The sequence below is a fragment of the Thermobia domestica genome, chromosome 15, assembly GCF_964235325.1.
Source record: "Thermobia domestica chromosome 15, izTheDome1.hap1.1, whole genome shotgun sequence".
Classification (NCBI taxonomy): domain Eukaryota; kingdom Metazoa; phylum Arthropoda; class Insecta; order Zygentoma; family Lepismatidae; genus Thermobia; species Thermobia domestica.
Window position 1 is genome coordinate 31,774,874 of NC_137468.1, and position 23,757 is coordinate 31,798,630.

General features: G+C 39.4%; 1 protein-coding gene across 1 annotated transcript in view; it reads right to left on the reverse strand.

The window, feature by feature from the left end:
• LOC145672169 (uncharacterized) overlaps positions 1-23,483 on the reverse strand; it is a 71,649-nt gene extending 48,166 nt beyond the window's left edge. The window contains exon 1 of the mRNA XM_081741529.1: positions 22,891-23,483. Coding sequence (XP_081597655.1) covers positions 22,891-23,105 — 215 coding nt within the window. The 5' untranslated portion in view covers positions 23,106-23,483. The remainder of the gene's footprint in view (positions 1-22,890) is intronic.
• Between the last annotated feature and the right edge of the window lie 274 nt (positions 23,484-23,757).

Consider the following 23,757-nt stretch of genomic DNA (forward strand, 5'->3'; position numbering starts at 1 on the left):
CCAAACTAATCGATTGGTTTGGAGTCTGACGTCCTCTTTCAGCCCGAGGCTATAGAGGCGTGGACCTATACCCTTAACAACATGTGATTCAAACCATGTGAGCCCTGCATCACATATTGAATCCATATATGTTAGCCATATAACCTCGAGGAAAATCAAGTTCGGAACCCATACTACCACGTACTAAGCTCATACTCCATGTACTCTTGGTATTGTGAAGAAACGTTACGTTCCAAACGAGCATTTCAAAATTTACCCATCGTGGAGACTAACCAGTAATCGGACTGTTATCTCGAGCTAGATAAGAATACAACATGCAAAACAAGATACTGGATCCATGTGGGCAATATGTGAAGAAGTACCCGTGTTCACAAAACACCAGATTGCACTTGCAAGTGAATACTAAATGTGCCTGAACAGAGGCGAAAGAAAAGTATTCGTATCAGGGACAAGGACAAGGCCGTTGATTCAGAAGTACGTTTGAAGGTAATAAAATCACCAACGGGTCGCCAAGCTATTAAGAGAGAGAGAGAGAGAGAGAGAGAGAGAGAGAGAAAGAAAGAAAAACTTGAGTCGAATAAAATATATAGAACTCTCCCCCTCCTCCAATTAGCACCCCGCACGACAACCGGAACTGGATGCCAATGCGCCCAAATTGCTGTGGAATAACATTCGTCATTTCACAAGCAACGAACAAGAAAAAAAAAATAATAATGTTCGGTTACCGCTCTACCACAATACCATTACGATATAGCCACCTCTCTTTCGTGAAATGTTTATTCAACTTTTTTCAGCGCATTCATGCCATGCTCCTAATAGTAAACGAGGCATTACGTAAGCCCAGACGGCGAGTGGAAAAGGAGGTAGGTGGCACACATGGGCAATCATGGGGAACCATCACGACTGTCACCCACACCATTATAACCAGCGGCAGACGATTGCTGTTGTTAAAAAGTTATGGGAGATTACAACACATTGAATGGACTCTACAGTATAGAAAACATTATCTCTCGCGACTTGTTTTTAGCACATTCTAAAATAAATTAAACGAATACAGATCTTCAGGCCTAAGAGGTACATACAAGGTGTTCGGAAACAAACAAAAAACGAGAAATTAATCCTGACACAGAAACGTGAACAAAATTGTAGACGAATATGAGTGCACAAATACGCAATTTCAAAATGATAGACCTCCGAAAGTTGGTGAAGACCAGTAGCGTACGCATGAATTTATTTTAAAGGGGGGGGGGGGGTTCCAAACTCAATATGGGGGTGTGCATCATTTTTAAGTTCTCGATATACCACTTTTCGTTTCTAGAAATCAAGAATCTATCCCTCGAGGCTAACGCCGTATCGCCAACCATGTTCCAACATCCACTTATATATTAATAGAATCTAGGCTCGAAATGAACACTATGTTTTTTCACCCAGCCTTGATCCGATATTTTGTTCTCGCGATATAAATCTTTAGTTTTAACATTCCGATCAATTTTCGGCGGCAAGACATGTGATACTGTATCAATACGTAAATAAATTACCATCATAGCAGCGAGTAAAAGTCAAGGAAGTGAACTCCTGCTTAGGGGGAAGATATGTGACATTTTATATGCTATGAAGATAGTGATATCATGAGTGTGTATCGGCTAACGCGTGCCTCGTTTAGTATACGTAGTCCCGGATTCAGTAGTTGTGGCTTTTGAGAGAACTCATATTAGGTAGAAATATCAATTTCGTTTCTACATGCCTATAGTTTCAGAAAACTGTATTAGAATGGATGAGCTTCATTCCCTTAGCCTATAGCCATATTTTTATTTTCCTTATCATTGATGTAACTTTACTCTAGAGCCGCCACTAAAACACAGAATTTTCAGTGTTGACTCAGTATCGTGAGGAAACTGGGAAGCTGTCTGAATTGAAAAGTAGCGAACTCGGAGCTAGAAAGCCAGAAATAATTGTGATAGGAACCAGTGTGCTGGTCACTTGTCACGAACTAGAAGTTAGGATTACGACACAGACCTTCCCCTCTCTTTTGTTACGTCACTAGGTAATATCGAAATTAAAAAAAAAAAAAAAGCGGACCATTTATCAAGCACTACTGCCTCCTCCTGGCTGAAACACATCAGCTGCAAATAATAATAATACCGTACAGGCAGCAGTGGTGCGTGCCACTACTACCACTGTATGCCGTTTTGCTAAATGCCGTGTGCAACACTCTTAAAATCCATTAGGAAATCCGACAACAGTCCCTCGTCATATAACCAACGGATTAATTCACTTTCAATCCCACATACCAAATAGCACGGAATTAGATTTTGTCTCGATAGAGTCTTTGCAGAACGAGGACAGGAACTAAGACCCTCTTTTTGCTTTCCATTTATTTCACTTTTTTTTCTTCCCCTATCATTTATTCACCGGTGTATGTATACGTATAACAGCTATCCATCAAAAAGCTACGCAGGTACGTAGACAGGTAGTACGAAAAAAAAAAAAAAAAAAAAAAGACACACACACTTCAGCATTTCGATTTCCGGTGTTGTGAAAGTTGTTCCATCAAACCGTAAGCGTGAAATTTTCCACCACGCGGTGAGAAAAATTTTTTGGTGTCCTCCCTATATACGAGTACATATAAACCTTTTTTTTTCTCTTTCAATCAACGGAAGGACGGACAGACGACCCGAAAGTGGTTTTGGATGTCTCTTCTTTACTGGTTGACCTCCATTTTTGTTGGTCACCTCGCCAACAAACGTTGTTGTCAAGTAGCTAAGAGAAGTTGTGGCAGAAAATCGAGTGTCTGCCTTAAAAAAGAGAAAATTTTTGTGATTCCCTTTCGTTTACAATCCATACTTTAGCAGTCTACATGGAAGCTGTCGTTAAGTCGGGACAAATCAACACCCCGAAGGCTAGAAGAATCCTCATTTATCAGTTAACGTACATTTAATTACAAGACTGTCACATAATGCGGAAAGAAACCGTTCAAAGGACGTATTCACTAGTACTAGTTTGCCAGGAAAGGGTACCCCCCCTTTCTCTTACAACTAATACAAGAGAAAGACTTCTGGAAAGAAATACCAGATCAATTTCATTCAAGGACATTAGTTAACGAGGTTAATTTTCTTGACGAGTAGGAAGACAAAAATTCATTGCATTGAAAGCTACTCAAAGCCACAATACGCATCCTATAACGTAAACATGGAATTTAAGCTACAAATTCATGATAGATAAACAAAATAATACGTCTATGTCAGAACTTACTTTGAGATTCCATCCACACAACGAAAATATATGAAACATTTCAAGTCAATCTAATTAAACCCGGAAAAAGGAAAGTTCTCGACGAATGCCAGCGAACCCTTCCAAACCCCTGCTGAAATATTCAGACATCACCACAATACGAAAACTGGAGGGACCATCATCGCTGAGCCTTGCAAGTCTCTTTAGGGCTAAATGATTAAAGATATACCACATTGACTTGACACTTAGTGTTCCGTTCCAGGCGCTGCTATCGGCTGAAGGAATTCCACTCCCTTTTGCTAAGATTCTCTCGCTTAGCAACAGCGGGATTCTTACTGGCTCAACGCGTGGGTGTGTCGAGGTGTGAGCTTTAGTTCGCAATTTTGCCACGGCTCAAGACATTTCGGCAGCACAATACCTATTTAATTACTCTGAGGACTAGTTCTCTTTCTAGTGAAAGAACAGAGACTTCCGAAATTACGTTGAACTGAAAAAATGAAATTAAATTCCTTAATTTAACGCCCCACAATTATGCCTTTCTGCTGAAGGGAGGCGATGATTAAAGCAAGTAGATTATGTAAGATTAGTGGAATGAGAAAGTGGAAGGAAATGGGAGAACACCGAAAAAACCCACGGACACGATGTTGTCCATCACAAATTTACTTGGCCGGGGATCGAACCAGTGAGCCCACACACACAAGCTGTAAGCGCTCTACCACCGAGCCACTGTGAAAGTAAAGCACAAGACCGATGAAAAGTGGAAACAAGATTAGTCAAAGCCTATGTTTAAAGGCATCATTCCCTTATTCTCCTGGTGACAGAGGAAAGAGAAAACTTTGGCAAATTACTACATTGGTTCGCGTACCACAAATTGAAACCCTGCTATAGACTATTTTCCTACCACTAGCTTCTATTATCTTATATTCCACAGCGATATGTGAATAAATGCATCCATTAATAACCCAAAATGAATACGTGACAAAGTGAAAGCAAAAAATTCAGCCACGAGACAAGTAGAAAAGATCTCAAAGAAAAAAAAAAATATCCAGAATATAAATAAAATCTTTTCTTGGATATATAAAAAGAAATTTATTTTCCCCTTGCGGATTACATATTTGAATGAGAACTATAACATGCATCCATTTTTGTTATATGTCTGTCGGCAATCAAAAATTCGTGCACACATACACAATGATCACTTTCAAAAAGAATGCCTCCCCCTCCTTCCCCAAGAAAACTAAAAATATTGTCTTGAGGTAACATTCCAAACATGCGCCCTGCTTAAGGCTACTTGCATTTTTCGTGGATAATCTATTCAATCGTAACGAACATTAATGTAATTTTAACAAAAAATGCCTACAAAATTCTAGAAAATAATTCGACATGACAAAATACAATCGAAACAAAAATTCTTTAAAATTTACCCTCCCCCTTTCTGCGACTGCTGCCATGAAAAGAACTTAAGAGCTGACAGGTTTTTATTTGAAAGAATTTCTTCACGAAAACATGTTAAGTGATTGTAATAGAAAGGTCTATAAAGCGAGAAATTTTTCTTTCTCTTTTTCTTTAAAAAAAAATCGCCCTTCTCAAGGACGGTTTATTAATATTACTACTGCAGTTCCCCACCAGAGGGCGTAAAAGAAGGAAACTGAGAATTTCGGTTCTATGGCTGAAGAAGCTTTCATAGCTATATACACTTAATTGTTACATCACTATATGAAATGGTTTTATGCTGTCCCATAACACGTATGTACTGTATGTATGCAGCTAACAAACCATTATCATAGAAACGAGAAAAATAAAAAGGTCCGCAAGACAACCTTGAAGCAATATTCAAACAGTTCGTCAGCTGTTGAGCTGCACATAACTTCAAGGACAGACAGAACAGAACCTTTTGCAACCAACAGCTTGGGTAATTACAATTGCAAGCGAAAGAGGAAAAACTAGGGAGTGGCCATTTTTAACGGTAAGAATTTAAAACCCGCACAAACATGTTAATTTAACAATATACGACCGACTGACTCATTATAGCAATTACTAACGGAAGTGACTAATTTTTTTACGTATTGTCGTTAATTTAATGAATATCTGAATAACTTTGAAACTTAACGTCTTTGTCCATCCTATACTTGATAATCTTCCGTATAGTTTAGGTCCTTTACTGCAAAGTAGGCCCTGGGTTTGATTACTCATGTCAGCAGCAGTTTATTATTTTCCTAATTAAGATTTGCCACTGAACGTATCTATCCTAGTTTTACGTTCATGATTGTGTCCTTTAGGATAAAAGAGACGAATGGTCTAAGATAGAATGATTATGTACGAATTAGTGGAATGGGGATGTGGGAGAACCCAGAGAAAACCCACAGACACGATATTGCCCACCATAAACTCACACGACTCGGAATCGAACCAGGGACATTTAATACCACACGTGAGCTCTCAACCACTGAACCACCATGTCTGCCTGTGTTAGCATTGAGTTTTTGCTATTTGCAAAATTTGGAGTCAGGGGCGCAGATTTCTCAGTAACTTGGGGGGGAGGGGATTCAGATGTGAGTTTGGATGCAGACAAGGGTCTAAGAAGGCATATATGAGGATTTTAAGACAAATTAAATTCAAATTATCCCGAATATTGTATATTCATAAAAAATTATACATAACAATACAATACATATTCATAAAAATACATGGGAGCCCACATGAGAATTGGGGGCCGGGCCCCCCCAGGACCAGCGCCCTTGCCTGGAGTTCGCTATCTCTTAAACCAATAGCTCTAATTGTCTCATGATTCTGTACCAAAAGCAGCACCGGACGAAATGTGCCACAGTCAAGTGTGATACAAATTAGCTGCAGCGAGGCAATATCGCAAACATTCATGTCACTATTTATGGTCCTCGAAAATTTTCCAATCTCCAGGTGAAAACCTCCGCAGGAAGATGGGGGCGCGTAAAGGATACCCAAGGGCCTATTTATTATAAACAACACGAAAGCAAATGGACAAGCTAGCAAGCAGTCTTCTCTCCAACGATGGGCAACTTTCACCTACAAAAGGGCGGAACATTATTAAAGAAGGTAATTTTTCAGGATATCTTAAAACCATCATTGACACTATCTCGTAAGCAAATCTCTTGGCATAAAGAGAATGCACTTCTAGCTGGCACAGGTAGAAGTTATTTACTTCTTTGATGGAGACCAACGCCGTCAGAATATTTCCTATCCGTTCGCATTCTTATATTATTGACTATCTGAAAGCACCAGAAGCTACAGGAACAAATAATTCATGGAATTTACAACCTTTTATTTTCTTCAAAAAAACTACTTTCTCGGATTCCCTCTTTCGAGACATTCCAAAGACCCTCTTCAAATGACGTTGCTCCTATAGCTATCCCACAATGTTTGCTTTGTCAACTCGGTGGAAAAAAGAGAAAGAATAATACATACACGATAGCAGTTGCTCAGGGTAGGACAAGAAAAAAAAAATCCCTATTGGAAGCAAAAATAGTTCCTGTCCCCCAAAAAGGACTCCATGTTGCCATATTTAGCTTTTAATGAACATCAATTATATGAATGAACTAACACCAAAGTTAGAAAAAAGAAGTAATAATAAAATTGCGCAAAAATCTTGAACAGAATTTGTCTCCAAAGACTTAGAGCTCCTTTATGGCTAAGAGGTTAGCGTACGCACCTTTGGCGTGGGGAAACTGAGTTCGGGCACCGCCGGGAGCTCATGGGCTTCGGATCCTACGTTAAACTGTAGGTCCACATCTCATATAGCCTCGCTGCTGAAAGGGACGCTAAACTAAAACCAAATCAAGTCTCGAAAGACCTGTCAATCATGCTAGAGTTTAGAGTCCCTTTTCAGGACCTTTCCGCGAAACATAGGTTGAGAACCACTGCTTATGACACGAGGACTTAACAGCTTAATGTGAGATTCATACCACATGAGCTCTCACTAGGAATCGATCCCGAGCTTCCAGTACTGAATTTCATTCTCTTTCAAGTTTAGAACCCATTTCAGCAGGAGGCTATATGAGTCATGAACCTACAGCTTAACCTTTTCAGGACGGGCAGGGATTTCAAGAAAACCGTAGACCTTTACTTTGGCGGCCCTAGCACCCCTCCTAATTCTTCCATGGGTATGAATTATACCTTGTTGGAAAGCTTATGAAACAAAGATTCTAGTAAGATAACCTTTGGGGCTACCGTACCCAACCCGTAGAAGAAGAAGAAGAAGAAAGGAAGAGAAAAAGTGAAAAAAATATTTTTTCGAAATCTGTGAGAGTCTGGCAACACTGTTTCTAGTCGTACGCTAGAAAAAATATTCTGACCTGTAGGCCAGACATTGGTAATAATTATACCAAAAAATGAAGGGCAAAGGTACAATAGCTAGGTAAAAAAAAATCGGAAGATAGAATCTAGGTGAATCATCCTGTTCCTATTTTCCCGAGAAATTTTCGTCTACCCTTACGTTGGCAGGCTTGGCGATCTCCCTAAATGTCACACATAAACAAACCATACCTCGTTGGAAACCTTATAGAACAGACATTTCAGCAAAGTAACTTTCGTGTCTCTCGGACCAAATTAGTAAAAGAAGAAGAAGACGAAAATCTTTTTTTTTTTCAAAAATACAATTCTTCAGATTTTGTCAGACTGTGGCAACGCTGTTATATACCGTACGCAAGCAAAAAAAATCTCAGATTTACGCCAGACACTGGAGACAATGATATCAAAAAATGAAGGGTTTAGATTCAATAGGAATAGAGGGAAAAATTCTGAACACCGAGCCTACGTGAATCATCCTGTATTTTTTCGATAGATTGTGGTATACGCTAACATTGGCAAGTCTGATGATGCCCCTAATTGTCACAAGCATATCAGCCATACCTCGTTGGAAACCTTATGAGACACCCATTTCAACAGGGTAACTTTCGTGTCTCTCGGACCAAACTAGTAAAAGAAGAAGAAGACGAAAGTCAAATTTTTTGCGAAAAAATCTATTTTTTCCAAATTTGTCCGACTATGGCAACACTGGTATTTGTCGTACGCAAGGAAAAAAATTCTTACATTTACGCCAGACATTGGGAACAATGATATAAAAAAAATGAAGGGTTTAGGTACAATAGGAATGGAGGAAAAAATTCGGAACCCCGAACCTACGTGAATCATCCTGTATTTTGTTCGAGAGATTGTGGTATACGCTAACATTGGCAGGCTTGGCCACGCTCCTAATTGTCACAAACATATTAGCTATACCTCGTTGGAATCCGTATAACACACACATTCCAACAAGGCAAGTTTCGTGTCTCTTGGGCTAAATTAGTAAAAGAAGAAGAAGACGAAAATCAAAATTTTGGTTGGAAAATCCATTTTTTAAAAATTTGTCGTACTATGGCAACGCTGTTATTTCTCGTACGCAAGAAAAAAATTCTCACATTTAGGCCAGACATTGGAGAAAATGGTATAAAAAAATGAATGGTGTAGGTGCAATAGAAATGGAGGAAAAAATTCGGAGCACCGAATCTGCGTGGATCATCCTGTATTTTTTTTCGATAGATTGTGGTATACGCTAATATCGGCAGGCTTTGCCACGCTCCTAATTGTCACAAACATACCAGCTGTACCTCGTTGGAAAGTTTATGGAACAAACATTCCAACAAGGTAACTTTCGTGTCTGTCGGGCCAAACTAGTAAAAGAAAAAGAAGACAAAAATGAAAATTTTGGGTGGAAAATCAAGTTTTTCGAAATTTGTCGGACTGTGGCAACACTGTTGTTTGTCGTATGCAAGAAAAATAATTCTCACATTTACCCCCGTTATTGTGAACAATTGTGCAAAAAATAAACCGTGTAAGTGCAGTAGGAATGCAGAAAAATTCTCTTACTAACGGCAGAGAATAAACTCGCATTGGTTCACCTAACATTGTCCGTCGCAAGATCATTGCTTTTCTTTCCTTTTGCTTCGGCAGGAAGATTTTTTTCTAAAACTAAATAACTTGTCAAAGGAGGGAGTTGAAAGAAATGCATATTTACGACCCTTAGGTTCAACTGATAGCTACAGCTGACTTTGACCAGGCTAAAAATAGAACGGTGCGCTCCGAGGTGATAACTGTTTTCCTTTCGCTCTCTCTCTCTCTGTGTGTGTGTGTGTCTGTCTGTTCAATAAGTTACCTTGTTGGGATGTCTGTTCTATAAGCTTTCCAACGAGGTATGGCTGATATGTTTTTGACAATTAGGAGCGTGTCCAAGTCTGCCAATGTTAGCTTATACCACAATCTCTCGAAAACATACAGGATGATTCACGTAGGGTCGGCGTTCCGAATTTTTTTTCTTCACTCCTATTCCACCTAAACCCTTCATTTTTCTACATCGTTGTTTCCAATGTCTGGCAAATATGTGAGAATTATTTTCATTGCGTACGACAAATACCAGTGTTGCCATAGTCGGACAAATTTCGAAAAAATTTAATTTCCCCCCAAAATTTTGACTTTCGTCTTTTTCTTCTTTTACTGGTTAGGCCCGAGACACACAAAAGTTACCTTGTTGCAATGTTTGTTCCATAAGCTTTCCAACGAGGTATAGCTGATATGCTTGTAACAATTAGGAGCGTGGCCAAGCCTGCCGATATTAGCGTATACCACAATCTATTGAAAAAAATACAGGATGATTCACGTAGCTTCCAGGTTCCGAATTTTTTTTTCACTCCTATTGCACCTACAGCATTCATTTTTTTATATCGTTGTTCCCAATGTCTGGCGTAAATATGAGATTCTTTTTCCTTGCGTACGACCAATAACAGCGTTGCCATAGTACGACAAATTTCGAAAAATTTGATTTTCCACCCAAAATTTTGACTTTCGTCGTCGTCTTCTTTTACTGGTTTGGCCCGAGACACACAAAAGTTACCTTGTTGCAATGTTTGTTTCATAAGCTTTCCTACGAGGTATAGCTGATATGCTTGTAACAATTAGGAGCGTGGCCAAGCCTGCCGATATTAGCGTATACCACAATCTATCGAAAAAAATACAGGATGATTCACGTAGGTTCGAGGTTCCGAATTTTTTTCTTCACTCCTATTGCACCTACACCATTCATTTTTTTATATCGTTGTTCCCAATGTCTGGCGTAAATGTGAGATTTTTTTAACTTGCGTACGAAAAATAACAGCGTTGCCATAGTTCGACAAATTTCGAAAAATTTGATTTTCCACCCAAAATTTTGACTTTCGTCTTCTTCTTCTTTTACTGGTTTGGCCCGAGACACACAAAAGTTACATTGTTGGAAAGGCTGATCTATAAGGTTTTCAACGAGGTATGGTTTGTGTGTCTGTGATAATTAGGAATGTCGCTAGGGCTGTCAACGTTAGAGTACACAACAGTGGATATTGAATAATATACAGGATGTGTCACGTAGGTGTGGGGTTCTGAATTTCTTTTTCCATTTGTATTGAACCGACGGGTTTGACTTTTGTGTATCATTGTCCTAAATATCTGTCGTAAATGTGAGATTTTTTTTTCTTGCGTACGATGGATAACAATGTTGCCGGAGTTCCTCAAATTTGAAATATATTTTTTTGTCTTTATAAGAAAATATACAATAAGAAAAAGGGTAAATTCAATACCCTCCTATTCACCCCTCTCAAGCCCAAAAGTCATGGACTGGGTATGACTAGTAAGTGTGTTCATTTGTCTCTATGGATGCCATTTTTTATCCTTGTAGCTCCATCAGGGGGGGTACCTCCCCCCAAATTCTGAAGGGAGAGAGGGAAAGCTATAAACACCCAACTTTGCCCCCCTCCCCCTTCACGGCGGGACCCACTACATGAATGATATACACAGGATTAAAAAGTTCCATCCTTTCTGAAGAGATACATACCAAAATCATATCCCTAGGTTAATTAGGAGCTGAGCTAGAGAGGTTTGAATTGCTGGCTCAAGGGTTGAGCCGTTCGTCCTGAAAAGGTTAACATGGGATTCGAACCACGAAAGCTCCGCCAAGAATGAAACCCGGGTCTCTCCGCCAAAAGCGCGTATGCCAACCGCTTAGGTACGGCGGAGCTCTCTTCAGACGAGACGAGAGAAACTAGGCACCCTTAGTGCTTCTAAGCAGACTACTGGCCTAGCTGCTAGAGTTTTTACTTCATAGTTCGGAAATTCCGGCTTCAAAACCCACTGCTGGCCATCTGAACTGAAGTTTTTTCCCCTCTCTCTTTAATCATTTCCCTCACCTTACACTACCACCGAGCCATCGTGTCCCTGAACAAACAAATCAAGCAGAGAAAGTTAGCCCCGAACTTAGATGACTAAGGATATTGTTATCCTGTTGTCAAACATCCAAATACTAGTAAAAAATAATCGAAAATAAAATTGCGTCATACTAGAAACGTAATCCAGAAGGGTGAATCACATAATACCAATATTTAAACTCATCCACTGAGCAAACACAAACTACTCTCAAACATTCGATGACACAAGGTGATTTGATGGAACGTAAAAACATAGTACTACGTCCTCTGCCTTATCTTCAAATACACAACATCCAATCACCAAATATAAAGTGCATTGAACTTAGATATTTGAGCAGAGGTAAAGATTTGTTGTTATTGCGATGAAAACCTATATCTGTTTGTTGCGCTATACTGCAGGACGAGGGACTAGGAAAAAAAAAAAAACACCAGGAAATTCCTAGGAGCATGAATCATGGAGCCAACCCATCCACATGTGGCACCTCCTTACAGTAATCAAACAAGACCCAAGGATATCAACAACATCTCTCCTAATTCGTTACCCGTAATCTTGGATCACAAACGCACACTTTATTCAAAAGCAACCATTTTAATATCACCAAGGTTTTTTTTTTTTATTAGGATTCACTGAAGTGTTCTCCATGCCAGAGAACTCCAAAAAGACTAAAAGATGGAGCTGAATATCCTCAGCATTCTTCGTTGAAATGATTGACGCGCGGTCCTGGAAAGGTGAGAGAATTCAAAATGGCCTTCCGGCCTTTGTTGAACTATTCCCGCTGTTTAATTCTTTTTACGTGAATTTCGCAATTTGTTCTCTGAAGGCCTTTGAAACGGCGGCGCTAGTATGTATGTACTTTTGCGTATGTGAATGTATTCATTATAAGTCTCTCTTGTAGCCCCTTTGTCTGTGGAGCATCCGGTAGCCTTTTTGTCAGACCTCAGGAAACTACTATCAAGTGTTCTGCGCTTTTGAGATGCCCTTCTCTCCTTTCTACAGCCCTCTTCTTTGAGAGAACACATTAGGGAGAGAAGATTGACAGACGGAAAAACTAGAGAAATTAATCGAGGAGAAAGCCGGACGACCCCTTCCCCCTTTTTCTACCTCCTGTTCTACCATTCCAGCAGAAAACCAATTCCCGTAACCATACATCCATAACACCATACCTGTATTGGGAGAACCTAGTACTCTGCCAATCCGGATGAATATACCGTATATACCGACCTTTAATATTGAATCATGGAAAATAATATACATTTACGTGGTGTAATGAACGAAATACAGCAGGAAATACACCAATCACAACATGATCCTCCAAGATCCGAAACTGAGTCTTTCCGCTTTACAAAGCCCGTTCTGTTTATCCACAGAAAGCTAGTATCCACTTGGAGACCCGGGCTCGATTCCCCGCGGGAGCTCATGTGGTTCGGATTCCACGTTAATCAGTAGGTCCACGTCTCATATAGCCTCGCTGCTGAACGGAACGTAAAACTCAAAAATCAATCAATCAACAATCCCGACACACTTGTTTGATAATCTTATTATAAATAATAATAATAGTGAAACCTATTAGTTTTTATGACTATGTACAGTAGCACTGAGCATCATTACCGCCGCTGAAGGTGTTGACTGGTACAGACTGTCTCGATTTTAACTAATAACCATTATTAAATTCATGATCCTTAAATTCTAAAATTTCGCGACACATCCTAAGGGACTACGTGACCTACCAGTGTGTCGCGACACATCGGTTGAGAACCACTGCTCTAAACCACACTCTCAAGACATGAAATGAATATTTACCAAGTATCGAAGTAAAACTTCTAATACAAAACATCACATCTCGTGAGACTTATCTCCGCAATCACTTTAAATATTAAACCCCCTGAAAACTTCTTATGCTTTGTTAATGTAAGTAAAAGAAAGCCATGCAGAATCTTTTTCAGTGTCAAGCTATATCCGTCTCAACCCTCCTTTGGAATTTCCCCTTGTTCAACAACGTCTTTGCGGATGTTCCACATACGGCAACACTGTCAGCTGAAAAGGAGGGCTGCTTCTGTTTCTGAAGGAGTGTGTACGAGATCGAAAGACAGAAAATAGAATAAAAAAGAACGCGACCGAAGCTTCTTGGGGTCCAGCAGTTTCCGGAAGCTCTGAAATAAAAACGGTCTCGTACATTGAATCCTTCAAGACAGTTCTGAACTTCAAAAAGACCTTTTCTGTCTATTGCTTCAAGGTTGAGCTTGGTCCTCCACAGATGGACAACACAACCGTCTCTATATTCTTTGACCCGGAACCCCCTCCCCATGCCCCCATAAGACTGCTCACAAATACGTATATAAAACAGCAACAGTGCCACGAGCCACCGTAACAGCTGCCGGATAGCACAGCTGGCACACGTCCTTTATCCACAATGCATCACAATTACAGCAAGTGAGGGAGTACAAAGGAGAGGTGAGGAGGGCAGAAAAGTAGATTTCGGCACGAATCTTCGCCATTTCTTTCCCTTTTAGAACATTAGAGTGCCCCTTTTGTTTGAAACAGAAAAAATCACGTAATACCAATGCCCCTTTATTATTCCACAAAAGTGGATTATGCAGCAACTTTTACCACGTGATGTCGGAGCAGAATACAAGTACCTATCCCTCCCCTTCGACTTCATCACGAGTTCCCAGTTTTGGGGGCAGATTGTGAAAAACCGAAAGGAATTTATAACGAACCTTCTGTTGTTTGCCGTTGGAAGTTTCACCCCTGCAGCACCGTGTTGTTCGTGGTGCTTTGTTCAGATGCGTAACATTCTTTAGAATCTCAATACTTTCTTTGAGGAACAGACCTAGAGCGGCACGTGGCCCTTGAGGGGTCTTTCGATGGAATTTTCAGTTTCCAGCTGTCCAGAAAGCCAAAACTAAACATGCATCACCAAGCATTACACTTCTAATCAGTGCTACAATCTTTTGAAAGACCTCACGAGATACTATTAGTATGATAAATAGTAACATTACAGCCTAATAGCACCAGAAGATAAACCTAAGGAAATTTTTAACGTGTATAAATATTATTTTAGGAACTTTACTGCAGAAGAAGGGGGCTCTATATAGTCCCGTGGCTCGAACGTTGGACTCATGTCCCGGCCAATACATCCAGAGCGCCGTGAAGCGAACGGGAAAGTCACTTGAATAAAGACGCGACGCGCTGACATGTTCGTCGCTGGGTTGGACGTATTCACCCAGTCGCTAATAGATGGTGCTGGAGCAGGCTCAGGCCCGAAAAAGGTTGTCACGCCAGTGGTCCTGGCTTTACCTGAATCCGCCCAGCTGCCACTCACCAAACATGGGAACCCAGATTGAGAGTCCTACGTTCGATTCTAGGTGGGAGTACATGTAGGCCCATCGGGTAACCTCTAAACAAACAGACGGAAGGGACAAAAAGTTAACATTCTCTCCTATCCTTGATGAAAAGGACAATATCATCGCCGTAATGTGGAAGACACTGATTCGATTCCCGGCGCATATTTACGCAGTCAAGATTACAAGACAAACTAGAGATCGACGCACTATTTCGCCTAGGTGCTAGAAAGAGAATTTCTTTTAAAAGCAAAGAAAAAATAAAGGAATATTACACAGGTAAGAAATAATCCCTTAACTCAAGACTACATTATAATTAAATCTTACTATTTTCTCAGCACCTTTCTGAATGCTTTAAAAAAATATACTAGTATGTATTTCTTGCACTTTTACGATTACTGTTTATGTTTTCGCTGTTGTTATTTGTGAAAAATTGACGGCTGAAATGGCAGGAACAATACACCTAAGTTGTGAGTAGAGAGGCAAGTTCCCAATTATGTGAAACGGAGGTGTTCAGAGGAGCGTGGGACTGCAGCATGTAGTTTCTCCCTGGCTACTTACAAGTTCCGCGTGTAAACCACCTCGCTTTTTTTTTTTTTTCCAAAACAGGAAGGAAAAGCTACAACACACCAAACATCGCCATTTCGTGTCTATCACAGTATCCCAAGCCAGGTTGTTTTACTATGTGGAGGAGAGAGATGATTATGTTGCTTAGGCACAATTAAACTTCATTTACTTCCGGGATTAGAAGTTTTAAAGAAAAAGAAAAAGTAAATAATTTCTGTTTACATAACTTACTTGAGAAAAGAAAATAAAATTTTGCAGTAACGACATAACCATAATGACAGATTGGTTTAATTGAAAAGGGCAACCAGAGCAGGCGAGGTTTTAAAACTCACAACAACCACTTACAGTAATGGAGGAAACAAAAATACTCGATAAAACTCTCATTTACAAGGAAAACAAACCTCAAAGTTTAAGAGAATTTCCTTTAACGAAACAGGATGCAAAGTAGATTTCGCTTCGTAGTAATTTTTGTTTAATTACTAATAGAACATTTTTTTTCTTTTTTCACAAAACAAAATGTTAGACAAACTATTTCCTCACCACAACATTATGCAATAATAATACATTAGAGGAAAATACAGTAACATTTAGACAGGTAGCGGAGTTTTTATCGACTGCTTCAGAGGGTGAATTTGTGAACAGTTATTTTATAGCAATACCAAAGCATAATTGCCAGCAAAAGTGGGTAGTCATCTCAGGGGTAGAAGTGGATCGAAAAAAGTAAGGGGACGCGGCGCCGTCCCTCGTGCCTATCTTTGTCCACTTAATATTTAGGAAGTGGAGGGCCGCCAGAGATATTATATGGAAGTGGGGGAACGACGTCTCTACTATTTCCACCTCAAAACCTGCGAAATAAAGACAGCCAATGAGTAATATCTATTATACCAGGGGCGTCCATGCCCCCCTGGTCCATAGCACATTCCCCTTAAATCTACTGACATGTTCCCTCAAATAGTACCTGCTTTTACACTTACGCAAAGCCCCTGACCCCTAATAGTCCCGTTCCTCCCAAATCCTGGGGAAATCATGGTTATCACGGTTCTGTCATGAATTATATATCTATACGTTTTAATATATCTTAGAGTCATTTATTATAAAATCCAACTAATTTTGCCTTACCTTCTAGATATCTAGGGCGTTATGCAGAGTCGTTTTGACGTATGAATAGCGTCGTATTAAAGGCCTGACTACTGCAGGAAACATATGTTAGTTGAAGTTTTTAGTATGACACTAATCACGCGGCAGAACAACTCTGCATACGGCTCTTTATATCCTGCAATCTAAGCATAGAACAAAAACGAAAAGTACATAGCAGTTCCCAATAGCGGCCCAATAATCAACTACTTAACTGCATTTTTTCTTAAATTTTGGCCTTACAAATGACCATGGAATGATATTCTCTCCCCAGTTCGCCTAAAATCTCGGCGTACAGGCCTGTAGCGCCATAATACAAACTGACAACATACATATTAGACGCCATCATATGCTTGGGAGTTAAAACATTCTAAAAGGATTATTAACCGACTTCTTCCAGGTGCTTCTTAAGTGAATAATGCATTTTAGTGTAACGCCGAGACCACTTGGGGCACAGATCTATATTTAACCTTCAGAACGCGAAAGCCCCGTAAAAAGTAGTGAAAACTCAGTGTGAGATTGAGCAGTTCCAGAAAAAAACATTTTTACATATACACACACACACACACACACACACATTATATATATATATATATATATATATATATATGTGTGTGTGTGTGTGTGTGTTTTTCTTTTCCCCTCATGCATTTGCTAACTAGGAGCAGAAAAACAATGTTTCAAGTGACTAGCCCTTCAGAAATTGTATGAATCGTGTCGCATTTCTAGGCATTACCCGTCACGTAAGAGGGATAACGTCCCTCTTCGAGTACTATCCGGGTAAGGAAAAGAAACCTGTATGTTAGATACCATCCCAAGATTTGCCTGGTGTGAATGAGGAAAACCTAGGAAAACACCCTCACTCAGGATAACTGGCATGAAACAGCTGTCCACAATTACGACCGACTGGCCTCACAATTGATCTACTGAAATCGAACAAGTAAGCGACATCCATGCCGGTTAGGTATATCAGAAAGAAAAAATAAGAACTGAATAGGAACACAGTTTTATAATACTTCGAAATCAACGTGCATATTAGATTTCACGTTATATCACCGTACAGAAGCTCATTCATAATTCGTTCCTTTGTGTTTCCAACAGAAAACGTGTCTCTACGATAATATAAAGACAAGCGACTTTGTGTTCTCAAACTGTCATAACAGCCGTCTGACGACCTACTTAATACGAAGCAATCCCATGCCCCGAGAGATTGCTTCATTCCATAGTTCTTTTTTTTTCTCCTACTAGTATATCGTGCTTTCTTTCCCAACGGAAAAAAAATCACGATGAATTAAGCGGAGAAAGGAAACATACAATCCTTTTTCCATACGAGATTTGCTAGCGTCCTTTGTTCATGGAAATATGTAACGGGAGAAAAAGGACAAATAACGGGTAATTGCAAAGCGTTGCTTATTGGACTCAATGAAAATGCTTTTCACTGGCAATAGATCAGTTCATATGTGGAACAAACATTTCCTTCGACTTTATATATATTAAGCGAGAGATAGGAGTTTCGCCAGTGGCGGCTTCAGGAGGTAGGCACGGGCCTACCCAAAAATTTTGAAAAATATATAAACGCTAGAAGATACAATAAAGAGTAAATATATTTCCATTATTTATATTAATGGCAGTTATCTAACAAATAACTAAGCGACCTAGCTAAAATTAAATTCCTAAAGCCGTCCCTGAGTTTCGCGTCACTTTCCAGCACCAACAAAGCTATAGGAGACGTGATGGTCATACACTTTACGGTGGAATCCGAACAGAACGTGTTCAACTTGCCCTCTCTTCGGGAACTGAACTCGGGACTACGTGCACCACAAATATTAACCACTATACTAGCGGGAGGATCACGTAAGTATAAATTAAATCTAAGCTTTACGTCCCACGAATTTTCCGGCTAGGCTAAAGGGGACAGTGATAAGAAATTAATGAAATGATGGAATGAAGAAAGTGGAAGTAAACGGGAGACCCCGAAGAAACCCACGCACAGTGTTTGTCCACCACAAAGTTTATTTGGCGCGAGCTCGGATTGGACCAAGAACCCCATACACCAGAGGTGAACCTACTAGTTGGCCAGACTTTTCATGGAGACTCAAGCCTTGCAAATTAAACTGTGATTACCAGCGACCAGTGGCGTATGCAAAGGGGGTGCACGGTTTACTCTTCCTTATGGACAAATATATTATGAAAAAAAAAAAGGTGTGTCTTGAAACGATAAAAGATTGGTTTCATGACACGCTCCCTACGCTACTGAGTGAAACTATGGACCTAATTCACTGTACCACGTGGTTAAAATAGCTCAACTGAGATAGTTGCGGTGAAACTTTTTCATTAGTAAAGGAAGAAAAATCAACCGCATCATCTTACATTACACGTACGTATGAAACATAAGAGGAAAATAAAAAAAGTATGGGCTTCCTTCCTCAGCTGCAAGCTGCTCACATTTTCCTTCCAGTTGTAAAAGAAAAAAAATCATATAAAACGAGGCCAATGCCAAAAGGAAGAGGCCTTAGCTAGCAGCATGAGTTTATCACAGTGAAATAAACAAGAATTACTATCCACATGAACAGTTCATCTTTCATTTATTTAAGATGAACGAGAAAAAGAAAACACTCTCACCTCTGGCTTAATAACTTTTACTTGTGTGCCAATTCGTAAATTGAAAATTATCTCCGGAAGCATGGAAAAGGTTCCATTTCCAAGGCAGAAGAAAAACAAAAACTAATAATTACTACTAATATATAGAGAAAACATCTTAAAAATAATTTGTTAATAGCAAATTCTTCGTTGAATCTCATGTTCTTTTAATGATTAGTAAAATTGTATCCCCACAGGATAGCTTCCGGAATTATAATTCATGTTCACATTTTAATTCATCTTGATTCCCCCCCCCCCTAAATTTTAACTAGGACAGCGGCTGAGCGATCTAAATGTTACAGAGAAACAATCTTTTCACAGACCCAATATATTTTGGGACACGTGTAATTTATCTACATCTATTCATATTATCTACAAAGGGAACCGATTCTTACGACAACCCAGCACTTTGCAAAACAATCGGCTCGCTTATGTTGAGTCCTAAAACAAAGTACAATCCAGTATTACTAGTAGACTGTCATGAATGAGCACCAAACTAAAGTATCTTTGCTTTGAAATTTAAATCAGGTTGACTGTCACATTCAGACTAAGAATTAATCCAATCATTCAAGCATCATTTTACATTGTACGTTGCGTCTATACAGTTGCTGACCCACATGGTCTGAGGTGTTTGCCTTGGAGATAAATCTGATTAATTGTCCGGATCGCACTACAGACCCATCTCATATAGTTTCAATGTTAAATTTACGTTAAACCAAACAATTCAATTATACGTCACACGTTTATTTTGCAGTTTTAACACTGCAGCTGATATGTCTTTCTACAGTTTAACATAGAACTCGAACCATATGAGCTTTTAAAAAAAAAAAACCCGGTCACCCGTACCCAGAGCTCGAGAACTACATTGCGCTGGATCGTCGTGGTGACTGGAAATACAAGTCCGGCACCTATTGATTTAACCTTCTTAACATTAAGATACGTAGCAAATTGGATTTGTAACGTTTTTGGAGCCGGCGCTTAGGTCAGAAGGATTTTTTTTTTTAACCATATAACGAAAAAAAAAAAACTTGTACATCTCGACTTGTACTTGTATTCAACTCCTAAAGAACAGTAACGTATTTTTTTAATACTATTAAAAGCTGCTCTAAAATCAAACAGACCACTAAGCATAAGAAGACTTCATTACTAACATATCTTAGTAAGATAATTTGCCATTTCCAACATGAATTAACACTAGCTATTGTCAGCTGAAAGTGCTGCGATACAATTTAAGGTCCAGCAAAATAAAATCCAGTAATTTTCTATTTCCAAACACTAGCAAAATTTGGAAACAAAACTACTACTGCTAATTTCCAAAGACAACAAAAACAACAAGAATAAGGAAAGGACAGTACCAATTAATAAGAAAAGGATCAGTTATATTCTTGAAAGAACATTTATAGCTACCCTGTGTGAAAGTCGCAGCCATTTGTACTAGACCTTACAAAATTTTTAGCCCACCATTCTTTTGATATGAACAGTTTTGTCCAGAACCCTGAAGATTCAGACCATCTCCGGTAGATATAATCGGGAACGAACAGAACAATTGCAACGCATACGAGAACTTTCGCAATTACGAATAGCAAACCTTGGTTTAGACGCCTTACTCAAGTCAAACGAGATTACAGCAATCCTACAAGTCAAGAATTGCTCATGCCTTCACCTTGTATTCCAAGCAAGTTAACATGTTAAAATGAATACACGCAAACTTACGTCCAAGTCGGTGCACGCGACTTAATCTAATCTAGATCGGTAGGAAGCGAATTCACAGATGAAAACACATCTGTAATCTTTACTGCATCAGAGATCAGCCTTATTCGGCAGGCAGGAACGACGAACGCATCATATATTTGTGGTAAAATGTACATTACTCCAGATATCGAAGATTACAAATCAAAACATGACCGCACATTGAAAACCCGCTTGAAGCCTAGCGCCTTGGACAAGAAGAAACCAACTAAATTCTATCGAAATCATAATTTAAAAGTTGCGAGTCTCATCGTTCATATACCTTGGTCTTGGTATAAGAATATAAAATATAAATCACATTCATCTGAGTCGTAAATAGAATAACTTAAATACCAAGACTGTTCAGGTTATCGAGAGCAAATAAATCGCCGATACTGATGTGAACGTGCGTGACATTCCACTCTGTAAACAGGCTTTTCCCATTCTTTCCGATTACGTGAGAATTTCAGGGACGATTTGGAAATATGTTTCAGCTGTTCACTGTAAAGAAGCATACACGTACTATTGCGGACCATTAGAGTCTAGCAATAACTAATTTAAGAACTTGTACGGAAAGAATATTAGATCGCATCTTTCCAGCACCAAGGCGTCGAGTTTTAAGGTGAAATCCGAAACAGTGTAATGCGTTCACAAATTTCCGAGGCACTATCATCTGAATCAAACCCGGGGCTCCACTAGATCCCCGAACCACTGGACTATCAGAAAGGGCAACTTTCCTAACTATCTAGCCTTTCAGCATCTAAAACAAAAAAGTCCCGTCTCCTAAAGATCAGCCCCAATATCTTTCACGACTCTGCCAAGACTACCAACAAAATAGCCATCTGTTTTCGCGAAACTCAATCCTGCCAAAACCCCGCCTCATATAGCCTCGCTGCTGAAAGGGACGTTAAAATCAAACCAAATCCTGCAGATCCTGTCAAAAAGTACTCACTATATGTCTATTCTACATGTGAAAACAAAGTATTTTATCATGCATTAGATTCTTATCGAATTGTCATCAGCAATGCCACAAACAATATTCAAAGAAAAGAGCACGTTAACAATACTGGTGCTCCATCTTCTTTATTGTAGTCATTTATTCCACCGCTTTAACCAGCTGACATTAACTTAAAAGAACTTTTCGCACCTTCCCTGCACACACAGAACCACTATGCAGATCAAGTCAAGTGAACAAGACCCGGTAACAAAACAGGGCAGGGCCACTTTTACCACAAGTTGCCTAATAAGGGGCACGCGATTAAAGCTTCTTGAGCAAGACAAGTGAAGGAAAAAAGAGGCATACCCAATGAATGCAGTGTGGTTGTGGTTGGCTGGGCTTTGCGAAGAAATATCACTACTAGCAACTTCTAAAAGTTCATGCTGTGCTGTGTGCTTCATTAAGTTAAAAAAAGGTGTGTCCGGATTTCTTGTGTATATCCTAAACATAAGTTTTCTATCGTAAGTCTGACTTCCCTTATGGCTTAAATACTTGTAAATATAAACAAACACGAGCCATATGGCATAACCTTAAGTTTCTTTATGAATTAATAAGGTTAAAAACTGCAAAAGTTAGAAAACTATAGTACGATTGACCCTAATACGATTTAGTCAACTGAGTTTAAATCCGACATTACATTACAAAACCAACAATGGTAAGATACTTAACGTTATTCCTTCCTTCCATAATCTCACCTGGAGTTTTACATTTTCAGGTGCAGACCTAGGGTCCAGTCACCTATAACACTAAACGAAGTTATTAATAATATTAATCTTCATCTCTTATATCGTACTTAAAACATACTTAAATATGAACGAAAACGAAAATAATCACCCACTTGTTTTCGAAGTCTGGTCGTTACTTACCAGTTCTTGAAATTACAAATTACCAGAACTATTTACGGTACTTCAGAAGTTTACAAAAAAGAACAACCTTACATTACCTTTCCTGAAAAAGACCACAGTATTATGTTTGTAAATACATGCGAGATTATCAAAAATAACAACTTACCTAGCAAAAGGTTGATCTTCCACTTCATAATACTTTTCGATTGGTTCATTGCAGACTAATTTCTCCAGTTTATCTGGAGGCAAAACCAAATAACCTGGTTGATCGGAGCTCAACTGAAGATTTGGCATCATCTTGAGCGCACCTTGTCGTTGTTGTATGAAATCGTGGCCAATTCCACGCCCGCCGCCACTGTCAATACCGATTACTTCTCGCATTTCGCCCGAACTTCAACAGAAACACACACTTGTAACATATGCACACAGAAAAAACACTGTTCCCAAGACGAAACTTTTTCGAGTTTTCAAACAAGTGGGAAACAAGCACTTATTTCAGGATCACAACTATTATAAAACAGCAGCACACTGAAAAAATAAAAGAGGTCCTTAAGTTTTGTTCCTCTCAGAAATCCTGATTGTTGTGTGTGCACTAGTCAAAAAATACACCCTAAACCAAAATATCACAAACAAGAAAACAATTTCCTCCAAGCTTCCTGATACAAGCAATTCAAGAGCGCACCTCCTTCCTCCGTGCCACTTTCCATCCAACTAAACCGTACTTTTCGTTTCTACTCGCAGCCCAGCGCGTCTGAGAGACCTGCCTTGACACGACCCTATCCGCGAGGATCAAGTGAGATCCCTTCTGCGCACTCACGTGTACTTCGTAACCAATCACAATGTAAAGACTCTGTGACGTTACAGTGGAATGCGAAACTCCCCCCTTCGCGATAGCGGAGTAAAAGAGCAAAAGATGGGAAGAAGACAAGTTCACCGTAAGACATTGATGTGATAAAATCAACCGTCATGAACCTGTGTGTGTGCGTCCAGCAAACATACGGAGCGAGAGCGGTCTCAACAAAGAAAATTTATC